The sequence below is a fragment of the Gopherus evgoodei genome, chromosome 12 (assembly GCF_007399415.2).
Source record: "Gopherus evgoodei ecotype Sinaloan lineage chromosome 12, rGopEvg1_v1.p, whole genome shotgun sequence".
Lineage (NCBI taxonomy): Eukaryota > Metazoa > Chordata > Testudines > Testudinidae > Gopherus > Gopherus evgoodei.
Window position 1 is genome coordinate 11,695,757 of NC_044333.1, and position 22,908 is coordinate 11,718,664.

Consider the following 22,908-nt stretch of genomic DNA (forward strand, 5'->3'; position numbering starts at 1 on the left):
TACTATAAATTTCTCTCGAGTCTGAGCCACATTTCAAGTGTGAATCTTTGTTGCTGGAACGCACACATTCACCCATCCCCACATTGTGTAAAACACAGCCACTCGGTGACTTGTAACATACATCCTTTTAGCGTGCACATCTAAATCTGGTCGTTTTTAGAGTTTACACTTACTGAGCAATAGTAAGAGGCGCAGGCCATTAATAAGTAGCTAGAGGAACTGATGGCCCAAAGTGGACCATTAACTAAATCCTAACTGGGTCTGGGTGTTAATCCCCAGGAAAAAGCCCTGACTGTAAATAGTTAGTCTGAGAGTAGAAATTTCTATTGCTATAGACAAGATATTTTTAGAGAATTAATGTCCTGCATGTGAGCCAATCATATACCTCCAGTCACTTTTAATCACTCTGGTTATTTTATTCTCAAGATGACTAGTACTGCACTGAATACAAATGTCAGGTTAAGCACCAGTAAGTATCAAGGGCCTGTCACATACAGCATTGAGTTTTAGCCCATGTTCTACATGTATCTTTTGACGTCACATATTTAAAGTGAAGTTAGTGCTTTGTCTAAATATTGTGAGACATGTTAACCAAACACCAATATGTCTGAAATAGATTTTCTTCTTGCCCTGTGCTTTGACATTGTTTTCTTTGTTGTTTTCTTCTAGATCATTTTGACCACATAAAGAAAATTGCAGGTTCAAAATCAATAGGAATTGGTGGTGACTATGATGGAGTGGATCAGTGAGTAAAACAATATATCAATTCAGAAATCAAGTGCTCCTTGGATCATGAGGATTTTCTTTCAGTTCTTTTGAAAATGGCAGGCTACGGCTGTTGGAGCAGATTGTTGTGCAGTTTCTATTAAAACACACTTCGATAAAGGAAGGGCTTGATCGTTCCCTTCTAGATTAATGGGGAGATATGTTTCATTTGGAGTGGAAATGAGCTTGCCAGAACAACAATCCCCCTACTGTCCCCCTAACCTCTTGGAGGTCAGGGATTTGCATGTGCCAGCAATGAATGGCAGAAAAGCTACCAGTGCCTCAAACGGTTAGCTCTTCTGTGAGCCCATTTGTACAGTATAACTGTTCCCTCCCTCTTACCTTCTTAGCAACTCGGTAAGGACCACGTGGCCCTGGGGCTAATGCAGAGGCATGGCTATGGCTTCCATTGGTTCCAGGGATCTAGAGGCTTGGGGGGCAACGTTCTGTTCTGTCAGGGAGCCCTCCTCCCTTCAAAACAAGCAATCTGATCTCTGCACCCTGGCTCTACCTGCTCATGCCTGTGATTGTTTCTGGGGTAATATATGGCCCTGCATAACATATGGACTATAGCATAAGACTAGGCTGCTTGGCACTTGCTTGCCTTTAAGCTTTTCTTCTTGACCTTGTGCATCTTTCTTGCTTGTGTCAGAGACACTTGGGCACAACTCATATCAAATAGTGTGGATCACAAAAAAAAGTCTGCTCCCACAGGGACTAGCCATTCAGTAGTAGGAATCTCCTACACAGCGAGAGTTAACAATTGGCGCTTATTGTTTTGTACACATTTTCACTAGGATATTCAATAGAACGGGTGCTGGGGGTTCCTAAAGTGCTGAATGAGCCATGGAGTAAAGAGATGACACTGCTAGCTTGCTTGACACAGATTTAGAACAATGAGCCTGCACAAAACAAAACATTATTGTGAGAGATAGGGGGGGTCCTAATAGTGCATGTGGCGGGCATATGTCACAAGGACTACACGTCCCAGCATGCCCTGCTCCACCCTTCCTCCATGGCTGTGGGCTGGCTTCCACAGGGCGTGCTGGGAGGTATAGTTCTACTGGTGCGTTATGGGCTGGGGGCCCCCAGCTTGCATAAGCTGCCAGGGACCTGCCCTTGCAGGGGGTCCCACACTTCTTCCTGGGCTCTGCATGGAGTCCATTGTTTCTTGGAGTCTCGCATTCTGGTGAGCTGGCTCAGTGCCTGGCCTCAGAGGCCTGAGAGGCTAATTGTCTCCCCAGGGCCCTTTCCCCATTAGCACCAAACTGCCATCAGGCTGTGGTAGGGCACAGAGTGTTCTTGGCACTGTCTGAAAATCACCTCTAGCCTCTGCAATGGCTTCTGGGGAGATAATTGTGCCTACAGCAACAGAAGCATTAAGCTTATTGCCCACAGTCCCAATATGCGGGGAATAAAACCCATGTTCCTAAAACTCAGGCCAATGGGAGGTGGATGCTAGTAACAATATGTCGGTACCCTCTGGGAGGAGAGGGACATAGGCCCATGAAAATAAACCCTGGAAGACCAGGTATGCATAGGTTTGGGTGCTTCTTTCTTCCAGCTCCCTTTGCTGGGACAGGAATTACACAGTAGAGGTCAAATTGCTTATTGCATTCCCTGCAAATGGAGGGTTTCATGTAGCTTTCTTTGCATGTCCAAAACTCCTAGTGAGCTCAAAACTGGCACTTCTCCCAGGACATTGTCCCTCTAGCTTATTCTGTAAATGACGTAACGTGTATAGTAGAGGAGAAAAAATGGTCAGCAATTGTTCAGAGTATATCACATGCGTGCAAACTCTCTTTTTGAATAGTATAGAATTTTATAGGTAGAGTGCACTATAGCCTCCTGTTGCATAGATGTTTTCCTGGCCATCAGAGATGGGGTGTGGGGAATGAGGGGTGTATTCATGAATGAGCGGTGTTTGTTTTTTTAATACTGCCCATGCTGCTTTAGTGTCTGCACAGAATGTTGCCTTTCTCTAGAATGCACAGTTTAGTCCCACTAAAGGAATGCTTCATGCAGAAAGAACCTTGTTTGGTATGGCTCTGGGGCTCAACCGCTCTCCCAATTAAGTCAGTTGGATTTTTGATTTTGACTAAATTGGGAGAAGGGTTGAGTCCTCTGGTGACCTGTTTGTCAACTGGACTCTTGCCACAATCATTTAAAAACCCCTCTCTACATTATTCATCCAGAAGTATGGGTTATATAGTATGTCATTCTGTGGTGGTGGTTGTTGTTAACAGATTCCCTGAAGGACTGGAAGATGTTTCAAAATACCCTGCATTGATTGAGGAACTTCTGAGAAGAGGTTGGACCGAAAGAGAACTGTCAGGGGTTTTAAGGGAAAACTTCCTCCGTGTTTTCAGGGAGGTGGAAAAAGTAAGATTAAAAGCAGTTGCAAAATTATGTGACAAACTCTGATTTTCTGGTTGCTGCCAAGGGGGAAAAGAAACTGTAGTTCTGGAAGCCCCATTTTTTTGCTGTGCAGGAAGGATGTGAAAAACAGGGGAGGGAGTTAATGCAAAGATTCAAAATAGCTCGTGGGAAGCAAAGATTAGAAAAGAGGCACAGGGAAGAGTGTGGATGGGACAATACAGAGCCAGTTTCTTTTTAAAGAGGACTCCAGTAACTGCCACTGTTCTTTAATTCTAAATTAAATTACTTCTCAGTTTGCTAGCTACAAAAAAAACAGTGTTGGAACGATCACTTGAGTTCTAAAACTGTCAGTGTTTTATGCTGAATTTTACATGTGCAGCCAGCTGCCTGACATTGTGGTGTTACTGAAGTTTTATGATACCTAATCCATCTTTCACTGGTTTAAAATAATTCAGAAGGGTGAAAAATTGTTAGAGACGTTTACGTCTTTGTATTAAGACTGTTAGCTGACTATGGTGGAGATACTAATTGACTCCGTTCAGTTGGAGATTTCCAGTGGAGGTATCCACCACAGGCATGGACCAAAAGATTTACCTGCTGAACAGCTAGATGTGTGACGCTTTGCCAGGATGTGTGCCATAGCAGACTCTGGGAAATCTTTTGTATTGATGAACTCATGAGAGCGCAAAAGATTAGATTAAGTTGCTTTCCTCATCCTGAATCTATTTTGCAGTACAGTTTAAGAAAGGTTCACTTGAATTAACAAAGTTCTATTATAAGGCTCTCAATAAATGTATTACAAATCTCCAGGGCAATATTATTTGAATTCTTTCAGGTGCGGAATGACAGTAGATCAGTGAATGAGAATGAGAAAGAAATCCCACAAAGAGAGGTGCAAAATTCCTGTCGTCTGGACCTAAGAAACCCTCCTCTTCTGCCATCTGATGAGCTTCCCATTTCCTTTGGAACTCCTTCTGTGGGACAGACTTTGTGTCTAATGTTTATTAGTGTAATATATATAATATTGCATTAACAATGCACAGAAACCTGATGGGTCAAAAGGGTTATTGACTACACATACCCAGACAGACATTACATGTAGAGTGAATTGCAATGCAAATGGATAAAATCTTCTGCTTAGCTACAAAACTGTACCTCCAAGGTGTGTGAATAGTATTAAACCGAGAGCATCATTTCTATAAACCTACCTACATATGGCAAAGATTAAATTTGTCTTAAGTGCTTAGGTAGCAATGTTTGGAATACTGCTTGGTGCTGAATACTCTTCGATCCACTGATGTCAAAGGAAGCTGGTAATGCCCAGAATCTCTTGTCAGATCTTGTACTACATGCAAGGCCCCTGGTTTTCAGTTTTTATTTTGTTTAACATTATTACAAAAAAATTAAAAACATGGATGAAAAATTAAATTCATAGTTTTCTGGGTTAGTAAGAAAAAGCAACAGAGAAAAATAGGAATATTGAAAACTAAAAGCAGCTCACGCTGTGATTTATTTCATGAACCGTGTAAACACTTGCACTTGTATGCGTGTGTATCTTCCACTATATTTGCTTTACATTAACAGACAACCTTGCCTAAATGTAAATGCAAACTTATCATTAATATAAACACATCTCCTAATGTAATGTATTGGATTTCCTTAACGTAATCAGTATTTTTATATACTTGAGTAGTCCCAAAATCTGGGTGAAAATCAGTAAAAACTGAACACTAGCTTTTTGGAAAACTTGGGAATTTTCCAGTGAAAACTGAAAACGAAGGGCCTGGCTGGTCACTTGTCTTTGGATGCATGCCTGGTATTAGGATTGGGGACCAGAAGTACTAGTCAAATGGAATTTTTTTATTAATCATTATTACTACTATTATTATTATTCTTTTGCATTTTAAGGGAGAGCTAACTGCCAGCTGGGTTTGTAGGTGACCATTGTGACATCAGTCTCAGAAGGAAAAAATGCCATGGCTGTTTGAAGGAGAATGTGGCCTTTTTTAAATTATGTTTTTGCCAAAAGTTAGGATTCTCTCAACCTGGAGGTTATTTGAGAAACTATATTCTGCCCTTTATGTAGTCTCATTGCAGTAACTGCCTTCACTTAAGTCTGTGGGCGAGGTAAAGATTCTAAGCATGTGGCATTGCTGGATCTGCCACGAGTGTTTGAATGCTGTTCACCATGGACAGAATTGAGCTGTCATTGGTTTGTGTATGCCACAATATGTTGCTTTGAATCCTATCTCCAGTTCGTTGCTTTGAGCCAGGGAATGCTAAATAACTGTGCAATTTGTTTTGGGTCCCATTCCTCTAGTACCCCAGGGCAGCATTATTTATGATCATGACATCTGTGGTTGCATGTCTGCACCACATCTAGCGTCTGGCATCTTCAGGACAACAAAGACTGGATATCTCAACTGTTTATAGAAACTTAGGTCTCTTCTAAATATGTAAAAATCAAAAGCCTACCCTCCACTCCAGGAACTTCAACAGTCCGGTGCTGACTTTTTCCCTTTGGGAGCACTGTTTATTTGCCCCTATCCTGTTTTTATCTTTTGAAATGTTAGTAACTGAACTTCACTTGAGTTATTAGTGATAAAGCTGCCACATGCCATCTGGAACTTCTCCTGGCGGTGACTATGGAGGACTACTGGAAAGTAAAGAGCATTCTTGGAGGAGATGATATTTAGGGTTGGGTGAAAAACGTCTTGTGAACTTGCATCTGATATTTTTGCCATCTAATTTCATGTGGTTTTCAATTTGTCGATGTCATTTTCTCATGGAATTTCAATGCAGTTCAGTTTTCAAGACCCACTTCTAGCACAGAATTGCCATCTTGGCTGCATCATTAGCTGTTTTGGCTTGTGGTTGTGCTAAAGGGTTAAACTTCAGCAGGAAATCTGAAATTACCCCATCCTGCTAGACACCAGTGTCACACCTCTTGTTGACACTGACAAACGGACAGGAGCCAAGTGTAGAGATTAAAATGAAATACAAGAAGGGTAGATTTTCAGCAGCATCAATACTGTGATTACTCTGGAAGTTATTTCTTGTTAAATAAGCCTTCACTTAAGCCAAAAACATGCTGTAGTCATCATCACACTATACTGCAGGTCATGAGAGGACCAGGAAGGTTGTGAGACATAGACTGACTGTCCGAGATCAGATGGTAATGGAATGGTCAGGGACATGTCAACTCAGATTCCACTTCCAGCAGTAGCATAGGGATCTGTAATGCATCCTGCAGCTTCAAGCTCTCCCAGTTCCATAAACTGAGCAGGGCATGGGTCAGCTGGGGCACTGGAGAGTTGCTTGAAGTGAGGCTGTGGGGCTGCTGTCCCTCAACAGGGTTGTGTTTTGAGGCAACATGAGAAGGCCATGCTCAACTAAGGACCCTGGCTGTTCAGTGGGGGAAACAGACCATTCTGGCCCCCAGTATATTTGTTGTTATACTAACAGAAAATAGTGTTTGCATTACATTTTGCTGAAAAGTTCCAAAACTTGAAAAAAATGGAGAATTTACAGTTCAAGAAATGTTCCTGAAATAGGCAAATGAAAAACATTCCACTCCACATATTTCACCTAGCTCTAACTGCAGTATTGCCAACCTCAGCATTAGAAATCAAAGGATTGGCTTAAAAATCATGAGATTTTAAAATGTGGGTTCTTTTTATTTGCCTTCTGGTGTTTGAGCCTTTAGGTTCAAGGTTTTCTTTTCCACAGTCAGGAAGTTGGAAACTTTCTTTTTTTTAATAGAGAGTCGAGATTCTTACACAATCACATGACTCCAGAAGCTCAGGCTTTAATAAACTCCAACTATTGCAAAATACACAATAAAATTAAGTCTGCATCACTAACTTTATAAGACTGCTTTGAGTCCCCTGAAACAGCCCTGCAGCTGGAGCCCGAGTCAGCTGGCATGGGCCAGCTGTAGATTTTTCAGTGTCAGGACAAACCTGGCTTTGATGGGGTTGCAAAGTGTGTGAATCAGGACAGAAATAAAGCCTCTGTGTTCAGGCTTTGTGATGGGGTGCCCATCCCACACAAGGCCTGGAAGGGTTAAAGTGGGTAGGCGAGCCAATTAACTGCTCAGGGTGCACCTGAAGAAGGAGACAGGGAGCAGGCCACTAACTGAAAATGGGCTCAGCTAGACAGGAACAAATGATACCAGTCAGTGCAGTGTTCTTGGGGAACCAGGGTGCAGTATCTAGCCTCTCTGACCCACAAAGGACACCCCCCACCCCCAGCCTCTGCCTGAACCAAAACCGATCAGAAGAAAGACTTTCAGAAAGCAATGAAAAGGCCGTGGGAGACACAGCTAAACCCCTCTGGACAAGGGTGACAGGATTAAGACCACTCCCCTAGCCTCATCTGCATCAAAGATGGGACAGGGAGGCATCTCTATGAGCATACAGAATGGAGAACAGAGATTCCAAGGCAAACACCACACTGAACTCTGGGACCGGAAAAGCAGGGAAGCACTGCATCATGGGAGATCTCTGCTCCAGATGTTAATGAACTTATGCTTGCCCACATCCAGCTCAGTAGTTATCAGATCAGTTCTAGTAATGAATCCTTGGGTACGTCTACACTACAGGATTATTCCGATTTTACATAAACCAGTTTTATAAAACAGATTGTATAAAGTCGAGTGCATGTGGCCACACTAAGCACATTAATTCGGCGGTGTGCGTCCATGGTCCGAGGCTAGCACCGATTTTCGGAGCATTGCACTGTGGGTAGCTATTCTGTAGCTATCCCATAGTTCCCGCAGTCTCCCCTGCCCCTTGGAATTCTGGGTTGAGAGCCCAGTGGCTGATGGGGTAAAAATCATTGTCACAGGTGGTTCTGGGTAAATGTTGTCACTCATTCCTTCCTCCGGGAAAACAACGGCAGACATTCATTTCGCGCCCTTTTTCCCTGGATTGCCCTGGCAGATGCCATAGCACAGCAACCATGGAGCCCGTTCAGCTTTTTTTTACTGTCACCGTATGTGTACTGGATGCCACTAACAGAGGCGTTACTGCAACACTACACAGCAGCATTCGTTTGCTTTTGCATGATAGCAGAGACGGTTATCAGTTGTTCTGTACCGTCTGCTGCCATTGTAAATTGGCAGTAAGATGATGGTTATCTGTCGTTCCGCTGCTATCAGGGGTGCTCCTGGCTGAGGTTGGCGGGAGGCACAAAGGCAAAACTGGGAATAACTCCCCAAGTCAATCCCTCCTTTATGGTTTCTAAAAATAGAGTCAGTCCTGCCTAGAATATGGGGCAAGTGTGCTAGAGAACCAGTGTAACAGAGAGCACAACTGCTCCATGTCAGATCCCACAGAAATGATCTACATGCCATTCACGGAGGGTGCCCCTGCAACAACCCCACCCATTGCTTCCCTCCTCCCCCAACCTTCATGGGCTACTGTAGCAGTGCCCCCCCCCATTTGTGTCATGAAGTTATAAAGAATGCAGGAATAAGAAACAGTGACTTGTTAGTGAGATAAAATGAGGGGGAGGCAGCCTCCTGGTGCTATGACAGTCCAGGCAGGACATTAAGTGTGCGGAGGAGAGGAGCCCAGCATCCCGCTGCTATGATAGTCCAGGCAGTACAGAATCTTTTCTTTACACAGGAAAGGGAGGGGGCTGAGCTATATGATGAGGACGGTTACCAGCCGTTCTGTAGCATCTACTGGGAATAACCAGGAATCATTCCTATTTTTACCCAGGCACCCCGGCCGACCTCACCTGAGGCAAGCCAGGAGCACTCACTGGCTGATGGTGATGACAGATCTCAGTCATATTGTACCATCTACCACCAGGGAGAGAAGAGGAGCAGATACTGCTCTTCACTGCTGCAGCATCGCGTCTACCACCAGCATTCAGTAGACATAGGGGGACATTGAAAGAAGTCAAGAAAAGATTTCTTTCCCTTTTCTTTCACGTGGTGGGGGGAGGGAGTAAATTGACGAGCTATACCCTGAACCACGCCGGACAATGTGTTTGAACCTACAGGCACTGGGAACTCAGCCAAGAATGCAAATAGTTTTCGGAGACTGCTGTGGACTGTGGGATAGCTGGAGTCCTCAGTACCCCCTCCCTCCCTCCATGAGCGTCCATTTGATTCTTTGGCTTTCTGTTACGCTTTGAATGCAACACTGTGTAGCCTGGAGATTTTTTTCAAACACTTTGGCATTTCATCTTCTGTAACGGAGCTCTGATAGAACAGATTTGTCTCCCCATACAGCGATCAGATCCAGTATCTCCTGTATGGTCCATGCTGGAGCTCTTTTTGGATTTGGGACTGCATTGCCACCCGTGCTGATCAGAGCTCCATGCTGGGCAAACAGGAAATGTAATTCAAACGTTCGCAGGGCTTTTCCTGTTTACCTGGCCACTGCATCCGAGTTCAGATTGCTGTCCAGAGCGGTCACAGTGGTGCACTGTGGGATACCGCCCGGAGGCCAATACCGTCGATTTGCAGCCACACTAACCCTAATCTGATATGGTAATACCGATTTTAGCGCTACTCCTCTCGGGGAGGAGTACAGAAACCGATTTAAAGAGCCCTTTATATCAATATAAAGGGCCTCGTAGTGTGGATGGGTGCGCAGTTAAATCGGTTTAACGCTGCTAAAATCGGTTTAAACGTGTAGTGTAGACCAGGTCTGAGATTGGTATCCAAAATACTGAACCTGCCTAATTGCATAGGGAGCTCCCTGGAAGGAACACCACCCATAGCCAGGAATGATCAATTCCTATTGTCTAGCCTAAAGAAAACCCTTGAGTCATCAGTTTACCCCTAAACAAATCTAGTGTTCTCCCTTGAACCATTGTTGTTTCCCTACAAAAACCCCTACCCAGGCTAAAGCCAGTGTTCTGATGCTTGGATCCAAACTCTGCATCAGTTCCACTGAGACTTCATCTTCTCCTGACTGATCATGCTGGGGGCTCTGCCTCTCTCCAGCGCTCAGGACCCTGAACTACCAGCAGCACCTGAGAACCCCAACCTGTTCAGGCTTCATGGAGTGGTGAGACCCCAGCGTACGCTCTCTCTCTCTCTTTCTCTGTTTTCTTTTCTACCTCAGTTATAACTTTTTAACTCTGACTTGTTTGAGCAGGTATAGTTTTCTATATCTGACTTTTGTGATCTTTAATAAGGTAACTGTTATGTTTGTTTAGGTTCTCCCTGTGTGGTTATCATTGTTGTTCAATAAATAACATTTATGGTTAAGCTGGTTGCTCCCCTCCCTTTCTCTCTGAACTTTACTCTTTCGTGCTTTTGGCTTCCCCATTTACTCTGAAGCAACTTTTCTTTTACCTAAGCTAAAGTCCCTGTAGCACCCAAAAACACTGTGGTGTTTGCTCATCAAGTGGGTTACTACCAGTACAATTGTCAGATGAAAGTGGGGATAGGGACATGCTGAACCTGTGACATACGAGGGTGGCAGCTTGAAGTGCTGCTTAACCCAGACTAGAGTCCAGGGGCATATAAGAGTGGCAGCTTGAAAGCGCTGCTTGACCCAGTGTGCTGAGCTATGGGGCATATAAGGGTGACAGCCTGTTTGACCCAGCATGCTCAGGTTTACTCTATTCGGGTGCGGTACTTGTGGCATATAAGGGTGGCAGCTTGAAAGTGCTGCTTGACCCAGTCTGCTGAGTCCAGAGCCATATAGGGGGGTCAGCTTGAGAGTGCTGATTGACCCGGTCCACTCAGACTTGCTCAGTGAGAGAGAGAGAGTGTGTGTGTGTGTTCATCTGATTCTGGGGCTGGAGGAACCCAGCTCTTGGGAATCTAGGTCCTGCAGGATAGCTCCATTGGGAGGGGACTTGCAGAAGGGAGGAAGAGAGCTCCGTATGAAAACACACGTGACACAAGCAGTACATTGATAGAATTACAGAACCCATCCCCAGAAGAGTAACCCTAATAAATGAGGGTACCCCAAAATAACAGGCAAATCTGGTAACAACAGGAGGTGCCTATATAAAGCCTAGGAGCTATGAGCAGCAAGGGGTCTGTAAGGAAATCGTCTACAGCAGCAGTGTATTATCGCCTAAGCCAACAAGCCTAGGCCTAGGGTGGCAAATTTGCAGGGCTGGCAAATTTGCTCACACCCCCTCTCCAGCTCTGCCCCTTCCCCAAATCCCTGGCCCTCCTCCTTCCCCAGGCGTCCCACGCTTCTCTCCTTCCACCTCCTTCCCAGGCTTGCTGCATGAAAGCGCTGGGATGGAGGGAGAGAGGGAGAAGCGAGTAGTGGCCCTTGGAGGAGGCGGAGCAGAGGTGAGCTGGGGCCCATGGGCACAGGGAGTAAACCGTGGGGGCTGGGAACTGCTCCCCGCCCCAGCTCACCTCCGCTCTACCTCTGCTATCCCCCGAGTGTGCCGCAACTCCCCTTCTCCCCCCTCCCTCCTAGGCTTGCCGTGCAAAAGCGCTGGGAGAGAGGGAGAAGTGAGTAGCGGCACACTCAGGGGATAACGAAGATGACCTGGGGCCGGCAGACATAGGGAGTAACTCTTCGGGGGGGGCAGGGAACCGCTCCTTGCCTCAGCTCACCATCACTTAACCTCCATCATCCCCCCGAGCGTGCCACAACTCCCCTTCTCCCCTTTCACTCCCAGGCTTGCCACAGGGGAGCGGAAGTGATCTGGTGCGGGACAGGGGTGGGGGTGGCAATTTTTTGAGGGCCTAGAGGAGGCAAATTTGTTAATCTGCCGCTGGTTTACAGTCACTCCTTGGGAGAAGGGAGCTCAGGCTCACAAACCCAGAAAGGGGGAAGCCAGATAAACAGGAAGAAGCCCATGGAAACAGCAGCAAGGACTGTACAGACCTTGGCTGCTTGTTAGAGGGTCCCTGGGCTGGAGCCCAGTGTAGAGGGCAGGCCTTGGTTCCCCGACCAGCCACTGGGAAGTGGTGCAGGGCATGGAGATGCCAGCCAGATAACTGGTCCGACTCCGATTTCCCTGGAAGGGGAGAACCTTAGTGGTCTGGGTGGAGGCCCAAGCCACAAAGAGGAAGTTGCAGCTCTGTGAATGAGAAGGACCTTGGGTGAGATGGGTAGAGCCCCTGCCAGAGGAGAGTGGGTCCTGGTAAGAGCTAAGCTCCAGAGTTGTGGAGGCACCACATGTGGTGAGTGGTCTCTGACCGGCTTTTAGAAATGACTATCCAGGTTCAAAATCTATGTTGCTTGGATCCTTTGCTTGCTCTGCATGTTGCTGGATAGCTCTCATTCCCTGTTCTCCCCTCAATCCTTGGGTTTAAAACTGCAGTTAAAAATGTGCATTAGTCTTTTACATGGTCAAATCTAATAAAAGCAATTGATTTTTCTTCAGTTAGTTTTTTACCTCCTTTCAGGAAGAGCCATGCACTATACTTGTGCCAGACTTTGGGTGGGGTTGGCTTTTTCTCCACCTACAGCGTTCAGCTTTATCAGAATGTGTTGACTATATGCTGAACCCTGCTCTAGATACTGTGTTTTTAAGTCTAGCCATGTGGAGTAAATTAGAACATTTTGAGTCATATTTCTAAGAACTGTTTTGTCAAATGTTGGCCTCGAGCATAGATGTACAATTGGAAACTATAACACTGGGCTAAAATAATTCTGGCTTTCCCGATGTTAACTAGCTTGCATGGTCAGATGTTTTTGGAGAGCATACTACTGAAATGATTAAAAGAATGGAGCGGGAGCAAACTCCTGTATTCTGATTCCAGCTCTGTAATTGACTTTATGGGGCTGTGGGCAAATCTCCTCATTAGTCTGCCATTTTCTCCAAGTGTAAAATTGTTATTGTGCCCGTTCATTTATATAAAACTTTGAAAGTATAAAATACTTAGTGGTATTCCCTCGTTTTTTCTCCTCCTCCCACATGTAATATTCCCTGCACTTATGTATGTGTGTCCTCCCCCACCCCCGCAGCACTCTATTCAGAATGCATTCCGATTCTCTGACATAAAACCTGGCCCAGTGACACCTAAGCAAGACGTGACTCGGTTTCCACCACTCTACCAGATATTTGCTGTTTAGTGTCTTTCTTTAATCACATTATTTTGTATATAGGTGCTGACTTCTCTGTGCCACTGATAAACTGAACATTAGAGGCAAAATATGTGATGAAAAGATAAATAGAACATCTTATTAAAAATATCAGTCTGGGTGGTGTTATCTAGCCAAACACAGGCAATGCTCAGGGCTGCAAAAGGCCCTGAGAATAGTAGATTAGGCCCAACTCTGCTGCAGGGGGAAGGGCAGGGTGTAGAACAGCGGTTCTCAACCCGTAGGCCACATGTGGCCCAATTAGCACACAGCTGCAGCCCCCAGTGGGGTCTGGGTTCTCGGCTGCCAGTGGGGTCACCGTCCGGCCTGCATGGCAGGGAACTGGAACTGCTGGCCAGCCCCTCATAGTCCGGGGGCTGTCGACAAGCCTAGCAGGATTTGGGGGCTGCCTGATGGTGTCGGAGTCCAGGCTGACGCCCATCTGCCCTGCCACCTGGCCCTACATGGTGGAGTCTGGGGTTCCTGTCACCTGGTCCCCTGCCCAGGGCTCCACTGTGGCGGGAAGTGCTGGGTATGGGAGTCGGGGGGGAGAGCGAGAGGGAGGGGCGCCGTGGTTCCCAACCTGCAGAGCTGGTAACCCAATGATAAATAAGTTGAGAACCATTGGTGCAGACAGACTGCACTGGGGGCCTCAGCATCGCCTGCACACTGAGCACAGCTCCAGGGTAGCCACCACAGCGAGATCGGGGGGATCTGAAGAAGAGGTTAGATGGGAGAGAGTAGAGGGAAGTAGGTCTAAGACCACAGCTGCTACTGCAGCTTGTTGCTGTGGCTGTTGGTCGGAAAGGTTTCTGACCACCCTGAGTAACTGGGGCTGAGCAGGGCTGGCCTAGAGTTGTCGCAGTGAATCCATGACCACAGTATCACTCATAGCGAATTGTGTGGGCAAGCATAGAAGAACGTAAAATGCACTTTTCCACAAATTGGTATAACTGGACTTATTGACATGCTCCATTTCAAGGAAGTCAGTGACAGAGTATTGAAAAAACAGCTATAAGAATATTTTCCAGGGGTCAAATGCCTTGTTCTATGAATCTTAATTGAAAAAATTGACCACTAGCTTGTTTTGTACCAAAGATGATCTGCAGCTCTTGCAACCATTATAATCAGGATTAGGGGTGGTGTGCTATTTATTTATCATTAAAATAAGACTGGATAAAACTCTGCCACAGCAGTTCTCAAACTGTGGGTTGGGACCCCAAAGTTGGTCATGACCCCATTTTAATGGGGTCACCAGGCCAGCATTAGACTTGCTAGGACCCAGGACTGAAGCTGAAGCCTGAATGCTTTAGCCCGGGGCAGTGGGGCTTGGGCTTTGTCTCCCCACCCCCTGCCCAAGGTCATGTAGTAATTTTTCTTGTCAGAAGAGGGTCGTGGTGCAGTGAAGTTTGAGAACTGCTGCTCTAGAGTATAAAGCTGGAGGAAACCATTCTGAGTATCTGAGAGAGACCAGTTGAGCTTAATACGCCTTTGCCATCTCTGTTTTTTTATGTACTCAAGGCCTCTAACATGTGGCTCCAAGTGGCAGATGATTGATAGTAGTGTTGTTAATAGTTCTTATCTGGATGCCTGAAGCAAAAATTATTGGTCTTTAATGAATCACCATCCCTGCTGCTCTTACTCAGTTTGTCCCAGAGTTCCTCTGGTTGCTCAAGGTTTACATTGGCACATACTTTTTCCTTAGAGTAAGCTCTTCAATGCAATGACCCCGGCTGTCAGCAGATGAGATCAAACCTGGGACTTCTGGAGCTTACTGCATGAGCCTCTATTGCGTGAGCTAAAAGCCAACTGCCTGTTAGCTAAGGCTGTAGAGAAAATTCATGAATATCTATCTGTCTGTCTGTCTTGGTGCTACTAGATGAGACAAAACACCACACCCAGGAGGTGTGCGGGTTACACAAGAGCTGTCCTTTTAGCATTTGGAAACTGCCTAGTGCATAGCGAGTGCTACCATGAATAACAAATACTGTTTAGAAAGAAACTCCTTTAAACTGAATGGAAAGTCACTCTGTAAATAACACTGTTTCCACATTCATTAGTTACTAGTTTTGAAATTTAGTTTAGGTTTATTTGAAATGCAACCCAGGCCTATTGAAATAGATTTAAACATTTTGGCCAACCCTGGCTTGAGTTTTATGTCTGTAAGGAAAGCAGAAGTCAGGCTATTTTGGTTCTGGTTTTTAGTATGAAAGTTTCATAACAGCTCTGATTTTAATCTTTTGAACTCACTAAGTTTTCTCTTTTCACTTCTGCCCCGAAAGATGACCTATAGTGCAGAGGTTTTCAAACAGTGGGGCATGCCCTGCCAGGGGGCATGGAGGAATGTTTGAGAGGGTGGGCTTGTGCCAGCTGAATACAGGGGGGCCTGGGACAATCCCCAAGGAGGAGGAGAGGGACCATCACCTTCACCCCCTGCCTCACCTCAGCAGGTCACCCAGCCTGTGGGTTAGTGTCAACATCTGCTGTGGCTGCACCAATTCCCACTTCCAGCAACCTCTGCCCCCAACATTGGCTCTTAGAGTTGCCAACTCTCCAGGATTGTCTGGGAGTCTCCAGGAATTAAATATTTAATTAAATATTATGGCATGTGATGAAACCTCCAGGAATACATCCAACCAGAATTGGCAAACCAAGTGGCTCTACCCCTAGAGACTCTCACATGTGCCTCCCCACCCCGAAAACCCGAGGGGGGAAGGGCAGAGGGGCAGGCATTGGCCTTGCCTGTATTGGTGCAGCCTGGCCGCAAGGTAGAAGCAGCCGACTGCTGAAGAAGCCTTGGCTGTGCACTGGGGTAAGTATCAGTGTATTTGAAACTTCCAGGATAGGTTATTTTAATTACAGTCGTGTTAAGTTCTCTGGCAGGTTTATGAGCAGACTATCCAGCATACTTTTGCATACGTCTATTTTTGTCTAGGTTTGGGGGACGCAACCAAGAATTGTAACTCAAAGGTGGAGTGGGAGGTGGGGAGGCTCAGCTCAAAAAGTTTGCAGACCGCTGCTATAGTGTGAAACAGCACTATTAAAAAAAAACAACCAAAAAAACAAAAAAAAACAGGGGAGGAGGGAAGGGGGTGAAGTTTCCATTTCCTGATCAGTTGCTTATATTTGCTTCCCCATAGCACCATGTAGAACCAGAGCACCCTCTGCTGGCCATCACTTCGTGGAAATGAGTTTTTAGAAGAGCGCTGTGAAATTTAGCTGGTGTTTGCACACATAAGTTGGCAGTTTGCTTTTTGCATGCCCTCTATTTTTTCTTTACTTGTAGCCTTGACATTAGCAATGTGTAAAAAGGTGAGTTTGTATGGGGTTTTTTTTTCCCCAAAGCAAACCTCACACTTGCTAGAAAACATGTCCATAATAAATGGGCTCGTGTTTTAAAAAATGCATCGCGTCTTGAAACTTCCTGTGAGAACTGACCCATAGGCTACTGCCCTTGTGGATGGGTGTGTTTTTTTTTCTTATGTGGCGTGTACAAACCAAGATCTCAAGGTGGGCAGTAGAGAGAGATCAGTGAAATGAGGTAATGGAATAATTACAAATAACTTGTCTTAAAGGCCTGGTAAAAAAGTACTGGTGAAAATAACAAGTGCCAGCTAGGAAGACATCAAGTTACCTAGTTCCATGAGATTAAAATACAACGTCATGATGCTTAAGGAACAAAATGCAAAATCATTGGAGAAGAAAGTCACGCTGGCAGACCTTGCAGCTGCCTATCTCCATAGTATCTAGCTTCTGGATAAAGTGCAGTTGGGTCCTTTACCTGCATACTTTCAAATCATGCACAGATACAAATTTCAACCAGAGCAGAAAAAAAACTCTCATTGGTTGTGTAATTTAAAAGCAGAGCACCATCGGATATGGTTATGACCTCAGGCAGAAAAATCACAGTTGGTCTGATCCTGTGAGGTTCAAATGCCCTCTGCTCCCATTTCCCAGAGCAGCTCAGAGGAAGAAACTCAGTACTGCTTTCTGAGGGTACGTCCAGACTACCCGCCGTATCGGCGGGTTAAAATCGATTGCTCGGGGATCGATATATCGCGTCTAATCTAGACACGATATATCGATCCCCGAGCGCGCTTATATCGATTCCGGAACTCCACCAACCCGAACGGAGTTCTGGAATCGACACGGAGAGCTGTGGACATCGATCCCGCGCCGTCTGGACTGGTGAGTAATCCGATCTTAGATATTCTACTTCAGCTACGTTATTCACGTAGCTGAAGTTGCGTATCTAAGATCGATTTCCCACCCCTAGTCTGGACCAGCCCTGAGGGTATGTCTACACTGCAAATAGACATCCATAGCTGGCCCATGCCACCTGCCGCCTGATCTCAGGGCTCAGGCTAAGGGGCTTTTTAATTGAAATGTAGACATTTGCATTTGGGCTGAAGCCTGGGCTCTTGGACCCTGCAAGGTGGGAGTGACCCGGAGCCAGAGCCCAAGCCCTACATCTCAGTCAAACAGACCCTTAGCCTACGGTTACCATATTTCAGGTTCCCCAAAAGACGACACTGCTGGAGGTGGGGGGAGCTGGAGGGAAAGGGGGAAGCTGGAGAGGCTCAGCTCCAGCTGTTGGGACCCCCCATGGCGGGAGAAAAATCCTGGACCATTGTTAATATTTAAAACATCCTCCCGGACAGAAATGAATGGACCAGAAATGAGGTCATGTCCAGGAAAATCAAGATGTATGGTACCCCTACATTAGCTTAAGTCCAGCTCAGCTGGCATGGGCCTCCCATGAGTGCAGTGTAGGCACCCCAAGCAGGAAATAATTGCTCTTTAAGTTTTCCTTACCAAATGGGAGAACAGTGCATGCAGACAATGGATGGCTATAGCCTGCACCAATTGGTAAAAACGTTTGTGTTTGGAATTTGGCTGTGAGTGGACTGTGCTTCGCAGCATCTAGAATTAGCACATTCCACCACAGTGAGTGGGGGTGAGGGAAGTAGTGCTAGACAATCAGTAGAAGGCCATCAGGTGGGATAATGGCCTAGTAATATGCCTTATCAGCTCCCTTATGGAGATATGTAAATACAAAGACTGAGCTGCAGGAATGTCTGTGTTGGGGAAATATCCATCCCAACTGCTACATAAACTTATGTGTAAAGATCGAGCTGATTTACTGATCAACTGTCAAGTACTTTAATTCAGTTTTGCAAATAAGAGAGCCTGCAATTTTTAAAAAATGTGTTTCAGCCAGCCAGCTCATGGTGTCACATGTGTGATATCCACACTGATAAGCTACAAACAAAATATTGATGTGACTCTGAAGGACACCACTTCCTTTGTGCAAGTATTATCGGTTTTCAAAACAACTGGCTGCAGGGCCACTGAAATAAATACCATGATCAGCTGCCTCATCTGAGTAACTGGTGATGCTACAGACCAGTCCTAAAATCTACAGCTACACAGAGCTGAACTGGTCACATGAAGTCACTGTAGTTCAGCTAAAAGAACAGGAGTACTTGTGGCACCTTAGAGACTAACAAATTTATTTGGGCATAAGCTTTTGTGGGCTAAAACCCACTTAATTTTATGCATGCAATCCTCGTTTTTTTGCTGACACGGACTAACATGGCTACCACTCTGAAACCTGTCACCATGCAAGGCACTGAATTTAGCTGTATGAAGTGGAAATCCAAGTACTCCTCATTCTTTTTGCTGATACAGACTAACACGGCTACCACTCTGAAACCTGTCGTTTAGTTGGTGTATCTGACTTCCACTTGTGGAAGGAGTACAGGATGTGACAGGAATGGCAATTTCCTGCAATATCCTAGACAAACCTTATTGAATTAAGTTAAACTTTATTACATTTAAGTATTTCAGGAGTTCATTGCATTAAAAATGCAAATGTTTATGTATTATTGTGAGGCTGTGTGTAATTATTGTGAGGCTCTGAGGAGAGGTGTGACTAATGTAAATCTTGGGGAGTGTTGAGAGCTTAGAGAACTATTTGAAACAATGAGCCAGGCAAGAGTAAATGTTTAAAGTTAAGTTTCGGAGTAGCAGCCATGTTAGTCTGTATCCGCAAAAAGAACAGGAGTACTTGTGGCACCTTAGAGACTAACAAATTTATTTGAGCATAAGCTTTCATGGGCTACAGACCACTTCATCAGATGCATGCAGTGGAAAATACAGTAGGAAGATATATATACACATACAGAGAGCATGAAAAGGTGGGAGTTGTCTTACCAACTCTGAGAGACCAATTAAGTAAGAGAAAAAAACTTTTGTAGTGATAATCAAGATAGCCCAGTACAGATAGTTTGACAAGAAGTGTGAGAATACTTACAAGGGGAGATAGATTCAATGTTTGTAATGGCTCAGCCATTCCCAGACCCTTTTTAAGCCTAAGTTGATTGTATCTAGTTTGCATATCAATTCCAGCTCAGCAGTTTCTCGTTAGAGTCTGTTTTGGAAGCTTTTCTGTTGCAAAATTGCCACCCGCAGGTCTGTCATTGAATGACCAGACAGGTTAAAGTGTTCTCCTACTGGTTTCTGAGTGTTATGATTCCTGATGTCAGATTTGTGTCCATTACTTCTTTTGTGTAGAGACTATCCAGTTTGGCCAATATACATGGCAGAGGAGCATTGCTGGCACATGATGGCATATATCACATTGGTAGATGTGCAGGTGAATGAGCCCCTGATGGTATGGCTGATGTGATTAGGTCCTATGATGATGTCATTTGAATAGATATGTGGACAGAGTTGGCATCGGACTTTGTTGCAAGGATAGGTTCCTGGGTTTCTGTAAGCGAGGACAGACAACCCCCCAACCTGAAGCAAATACTCATCAGCAACCACACATCACTGAACAAAAACACTAACCCAGGAACCTATCCTTGCAACAAAGCCCGGCTTTCTTGGGTGCAGCTGAGGAAGGACCAGCAAATACTGCATTTAGCCATGATATGAGCTTCCTGCAGGAAGTGGAGACAGTGTTGGTGATTGTAGCTGACCAAGAAGGATCACGGGCAGGAGACGCAGAGTTTGCATCCTGGAGGCCTGTACCTAGTCTGGTACCCGTATGATGGTATGTATGAAAACCCCAAAGTGTCTGTAAAACAAACACTAAAACTATTAACTATTATAACTAAGAGTAAAAATAATACTTCTAAACTATGTACAATTATCCTTTTTAAGATGTGTGTCAGAGATGAAGACATTGAGAGTTTTGATACAGACCATGTGGCAGTGAGAAGGAACTGGAGATGTAGTCAGTCTACCCACCCCGCTTTATCGCCTTGGACGGAAGCACAAGGTGAATCAGGAGGCATGTGTGGACCAACAGATACTGCTTTCAAATGCTTCTGCTCTGGGCACATGGTGCACACATGTAACCCTCAGTGGAACACAAGAGGGACCCTCACTCAAAGAAAAATATTTTCTTAGAAGTTAATTTGGGATAAAACTGTATCTTGAAAAAGCTCCCTACTACACGATACTATAATGCTCTCTTGTGGTTGATAGCATCTAAGCTTTGACATGCTTTGCAGTACATCTCACAAAACAAAAGCAGAATTTCCACAGTTGCAGTTGACATGCAAACTTTTGCAGAATTGTAATGTGAATTTCCTGCAGATGTGTCCACTGTTGACGACTCATGGTTAGAGGGAAATGAGCAGGAGGTGTCCCGTCCCTCCCCCCCAGCTTTTTGAATATCCTTTCCCAGGTTTTCCCAGTTTTGGTAAATGGCAGCATCTTTAATAACTATTGTTTTGCCTCCCTGGGTGTGGAAGGGACCTCCTTCTGCAACTGTTTATCTGAAGTAGAGGCCTAAAGTTTTTGCTTTTTAGTGACAATTTCTCATGTCCAATCTCTGGCCTGATTCGGGATCACAGTGTCTTTAGATTGTTGGCATGATTTTTAGATGTGGATAAATACAAACTTACCTAATAGGGAAATGTCACTTGTTACACCCTGCTGGGCCTTGCAGCCCTATGTGGAGAGCGTTACCACACTCTTCTTCAGTGGATGCATTTACTTGTTCTTTTCTTTTTTCCCCCAAAGAGGTCAAATCAAATTCTGACCCACAACACACAGGCTGAATCTGAAATGTCCTGCGATGGCAAATCATAGTGGTGGATCCACTGACTCATGGGCAATGACCAGCGATGTGTCTCAGAGCTGTTGCTGTTCTCTGTAGCACATAGGTGGTGTTGTTGCAATGGCCCCTTATATTCTAATCCCCAGGTGCAGTAGAGCTACTTTGGGCCCATGAAGTACTGGCAGAATATAATCTATTATTTAAATCTAAACTGTACCATTTTAAAACTCTGTATTTAGAGTTTATTTTTATATTGGTTTTAAGGATATTAAAGTATTTAGTCTATCTATTCAAAAACCTCAGGCATCAAGACTTTCCTTTTAAGAATGTGATATATTTGATAAGTTTCAGGGTTGTGTTTTGCATATCATAGAAGAAACTGCAAGCCAATGATGTGACAGCCTGTCTTTTCAGGAGGCATGGGTCTGCTGCTGCTGTTCTTGTCAGGTTTTTCCCTGTCTGACTCAATTCTGTTAAAATACTACTGAAAAAGGACAAGCACTATTTGCTATAGGGAATAAACAAGTAAATACCGGAATGCTTGTTTTTTAAAAAAGTATAATCCCCCAGGTTGATCTGTGTGTTGATTGAAACACCACTCATATGCTGCTGTACTGCCAAGTTACTGGCTAGGGGTTTGAATCTGTTCCCATGAAAGTTAATAACAAAACTCCCATTGACTTCAATGGGAGCAGTATCAGACCCCTAATTTTGTGATGATCATTGTGTAAACAATCAAGGATGGCAGCTGCAGTGATTTACCACTTTCCATGGTCAAGTCCAGTTACATAGCCTGCAGCTCAAGCAGCTAATTTCAGATGCCCGGGAAGAACTTCCCTGAGGTGTGCTTGATCTTAGGATAGATGGCACTAAAAACAGTTCCACTAAAAATCATGGGGACAGCAAATGATGTAGGACAGTGGTTCCCAAACTTGTCTCTTCGCTTGTGCAGGGAAAGCCTCTGGCGGGCCAGGCTGGTTTGTGTACCTGCCGCGTCCGCTGGTTTGGCTGATCACAGCTCCCAGTGGCCACGGTTTGCTGCTCCAGGCCAATGGGAGCTGCTGGAAGCAGCAGCCAGTACGTCTCTTGGCCTGAGCTGCTTCCAGCAGCTCCCATTGGCCTGAAGTGGTGAACCGCGGCCACTAGGAGCCATGATCAGCCAAACCTGCAGACGTGGCAGGTAAACAAATCGGCCCAGCCCACCAGGGGCTTTCCTGGCACAAGCGGCGGAACAAGAATGGGAACCACTGATGTAGGAAGTGGTGGATTTTGTTTAATCATAGAATCATAGACTCATAGACTTTAAGATCAGAAGGGACCATTATGATCATCTAGTCTGACCTCCTGTACAATGCAGGCCACATCTCCTAGTTTAAAAGTTGTACTTACTCTCCCGTAAGGGAGAAAATATATTGAAACTCGGCACTTAGCTATGGTGTAGGTCTGGGGTTTTTTAGGTTAAGTGGTTAAATTTGGATGCAAACTCTTAAAAAGACAGTTTCTCAAAGCCATTCTAATAAAATAGCATTTATTAAATATTAATAAACTCAACCTTGTAAAAGACGCATTGAAAATCATTTCCATATTGAGCAACATCCAGTTTTAAGGGCCCCTTCCTGCAAGGCATTTTCCACCTGTATAATGTTACTTACATGAGTAGTG

The 22,908-nt window shown here is 45.0% G+C and overlaps 2 protein-coding genes and 1 non-coding gene across 14 annotated transcripts in view; all 3 read left to right on the plus strand.

Moving 5' to 3' along the window:
* LOC115660538 (dipeptidase 2-like) overlaps nucleotides 1-7,007 on the plus strand; it is a 37,097-nt gene extending 30,090 nt beyond the window's left edge. For all 11 annotated transcript variants that reach the window (XM_030582037.1, XM_030582026.1, XM_030582028.1 and 8 more), the window contains 3 exons: nucleotides 670-745; nucleotides 3,012-3,147; nucleotides 3,980-7,007. In XM_030582037.1, the coding sequence (XP_030437897.1) occupies nucleotides 670-745; nucleotides 3,012-3,147; nucleotides 3,980-4,177 (410 nt within the window). In that variant the 3' untranslated portion in view covers nucleotides 4,178-7,007. The remainder of the gene's footprint in view (nucleotides 1-669; nucleotides 746-3,011; nucleotides 3,148-3,979) is intronic.
* LOC115660690 lies at nucleotides 2,073-2,202 on the plus strand. The gene has a single exon (XR_004002897.1). It is a non-coding gene; the product is annotated as a small nucleolar RNA ACA64 (small nucleolar RNA).
* A 3,901-nt stretch (nucleotides 7,008-10,908) lies between the features above and the next one.
* The window catches only part of SLC12A4 (solute carrier family 12 member 4), a 114,648-nt gene continuing 102,648 nt past the window's right edge, over nucleotides 10,909-22,908 (plus strand). Inside the window, exons 1-2 of one of the 2 annotated variants that reach the window (XM_030582051.1) lie at nucleotides 20,116-20,232; nucleotides 20,343-20,460. In XM_030582051.1, the coding sequence (XP_030437911.1) occupies nucleotides 20,227-20,232; nucleotides 20,343-20,460 (124 nt within the window). In that variant the 5' untranslated portion in view covers nucleotides 20,116-20,226. Of the gene's footprint in view, nucleotides 12,269-20,115; nucleotides 20,233-20,342; nucleotides 20,461-22,908 lie in introns of those variants that run through there. The other variant, XM_030582052.1, reaches the window with a different exon arrangement.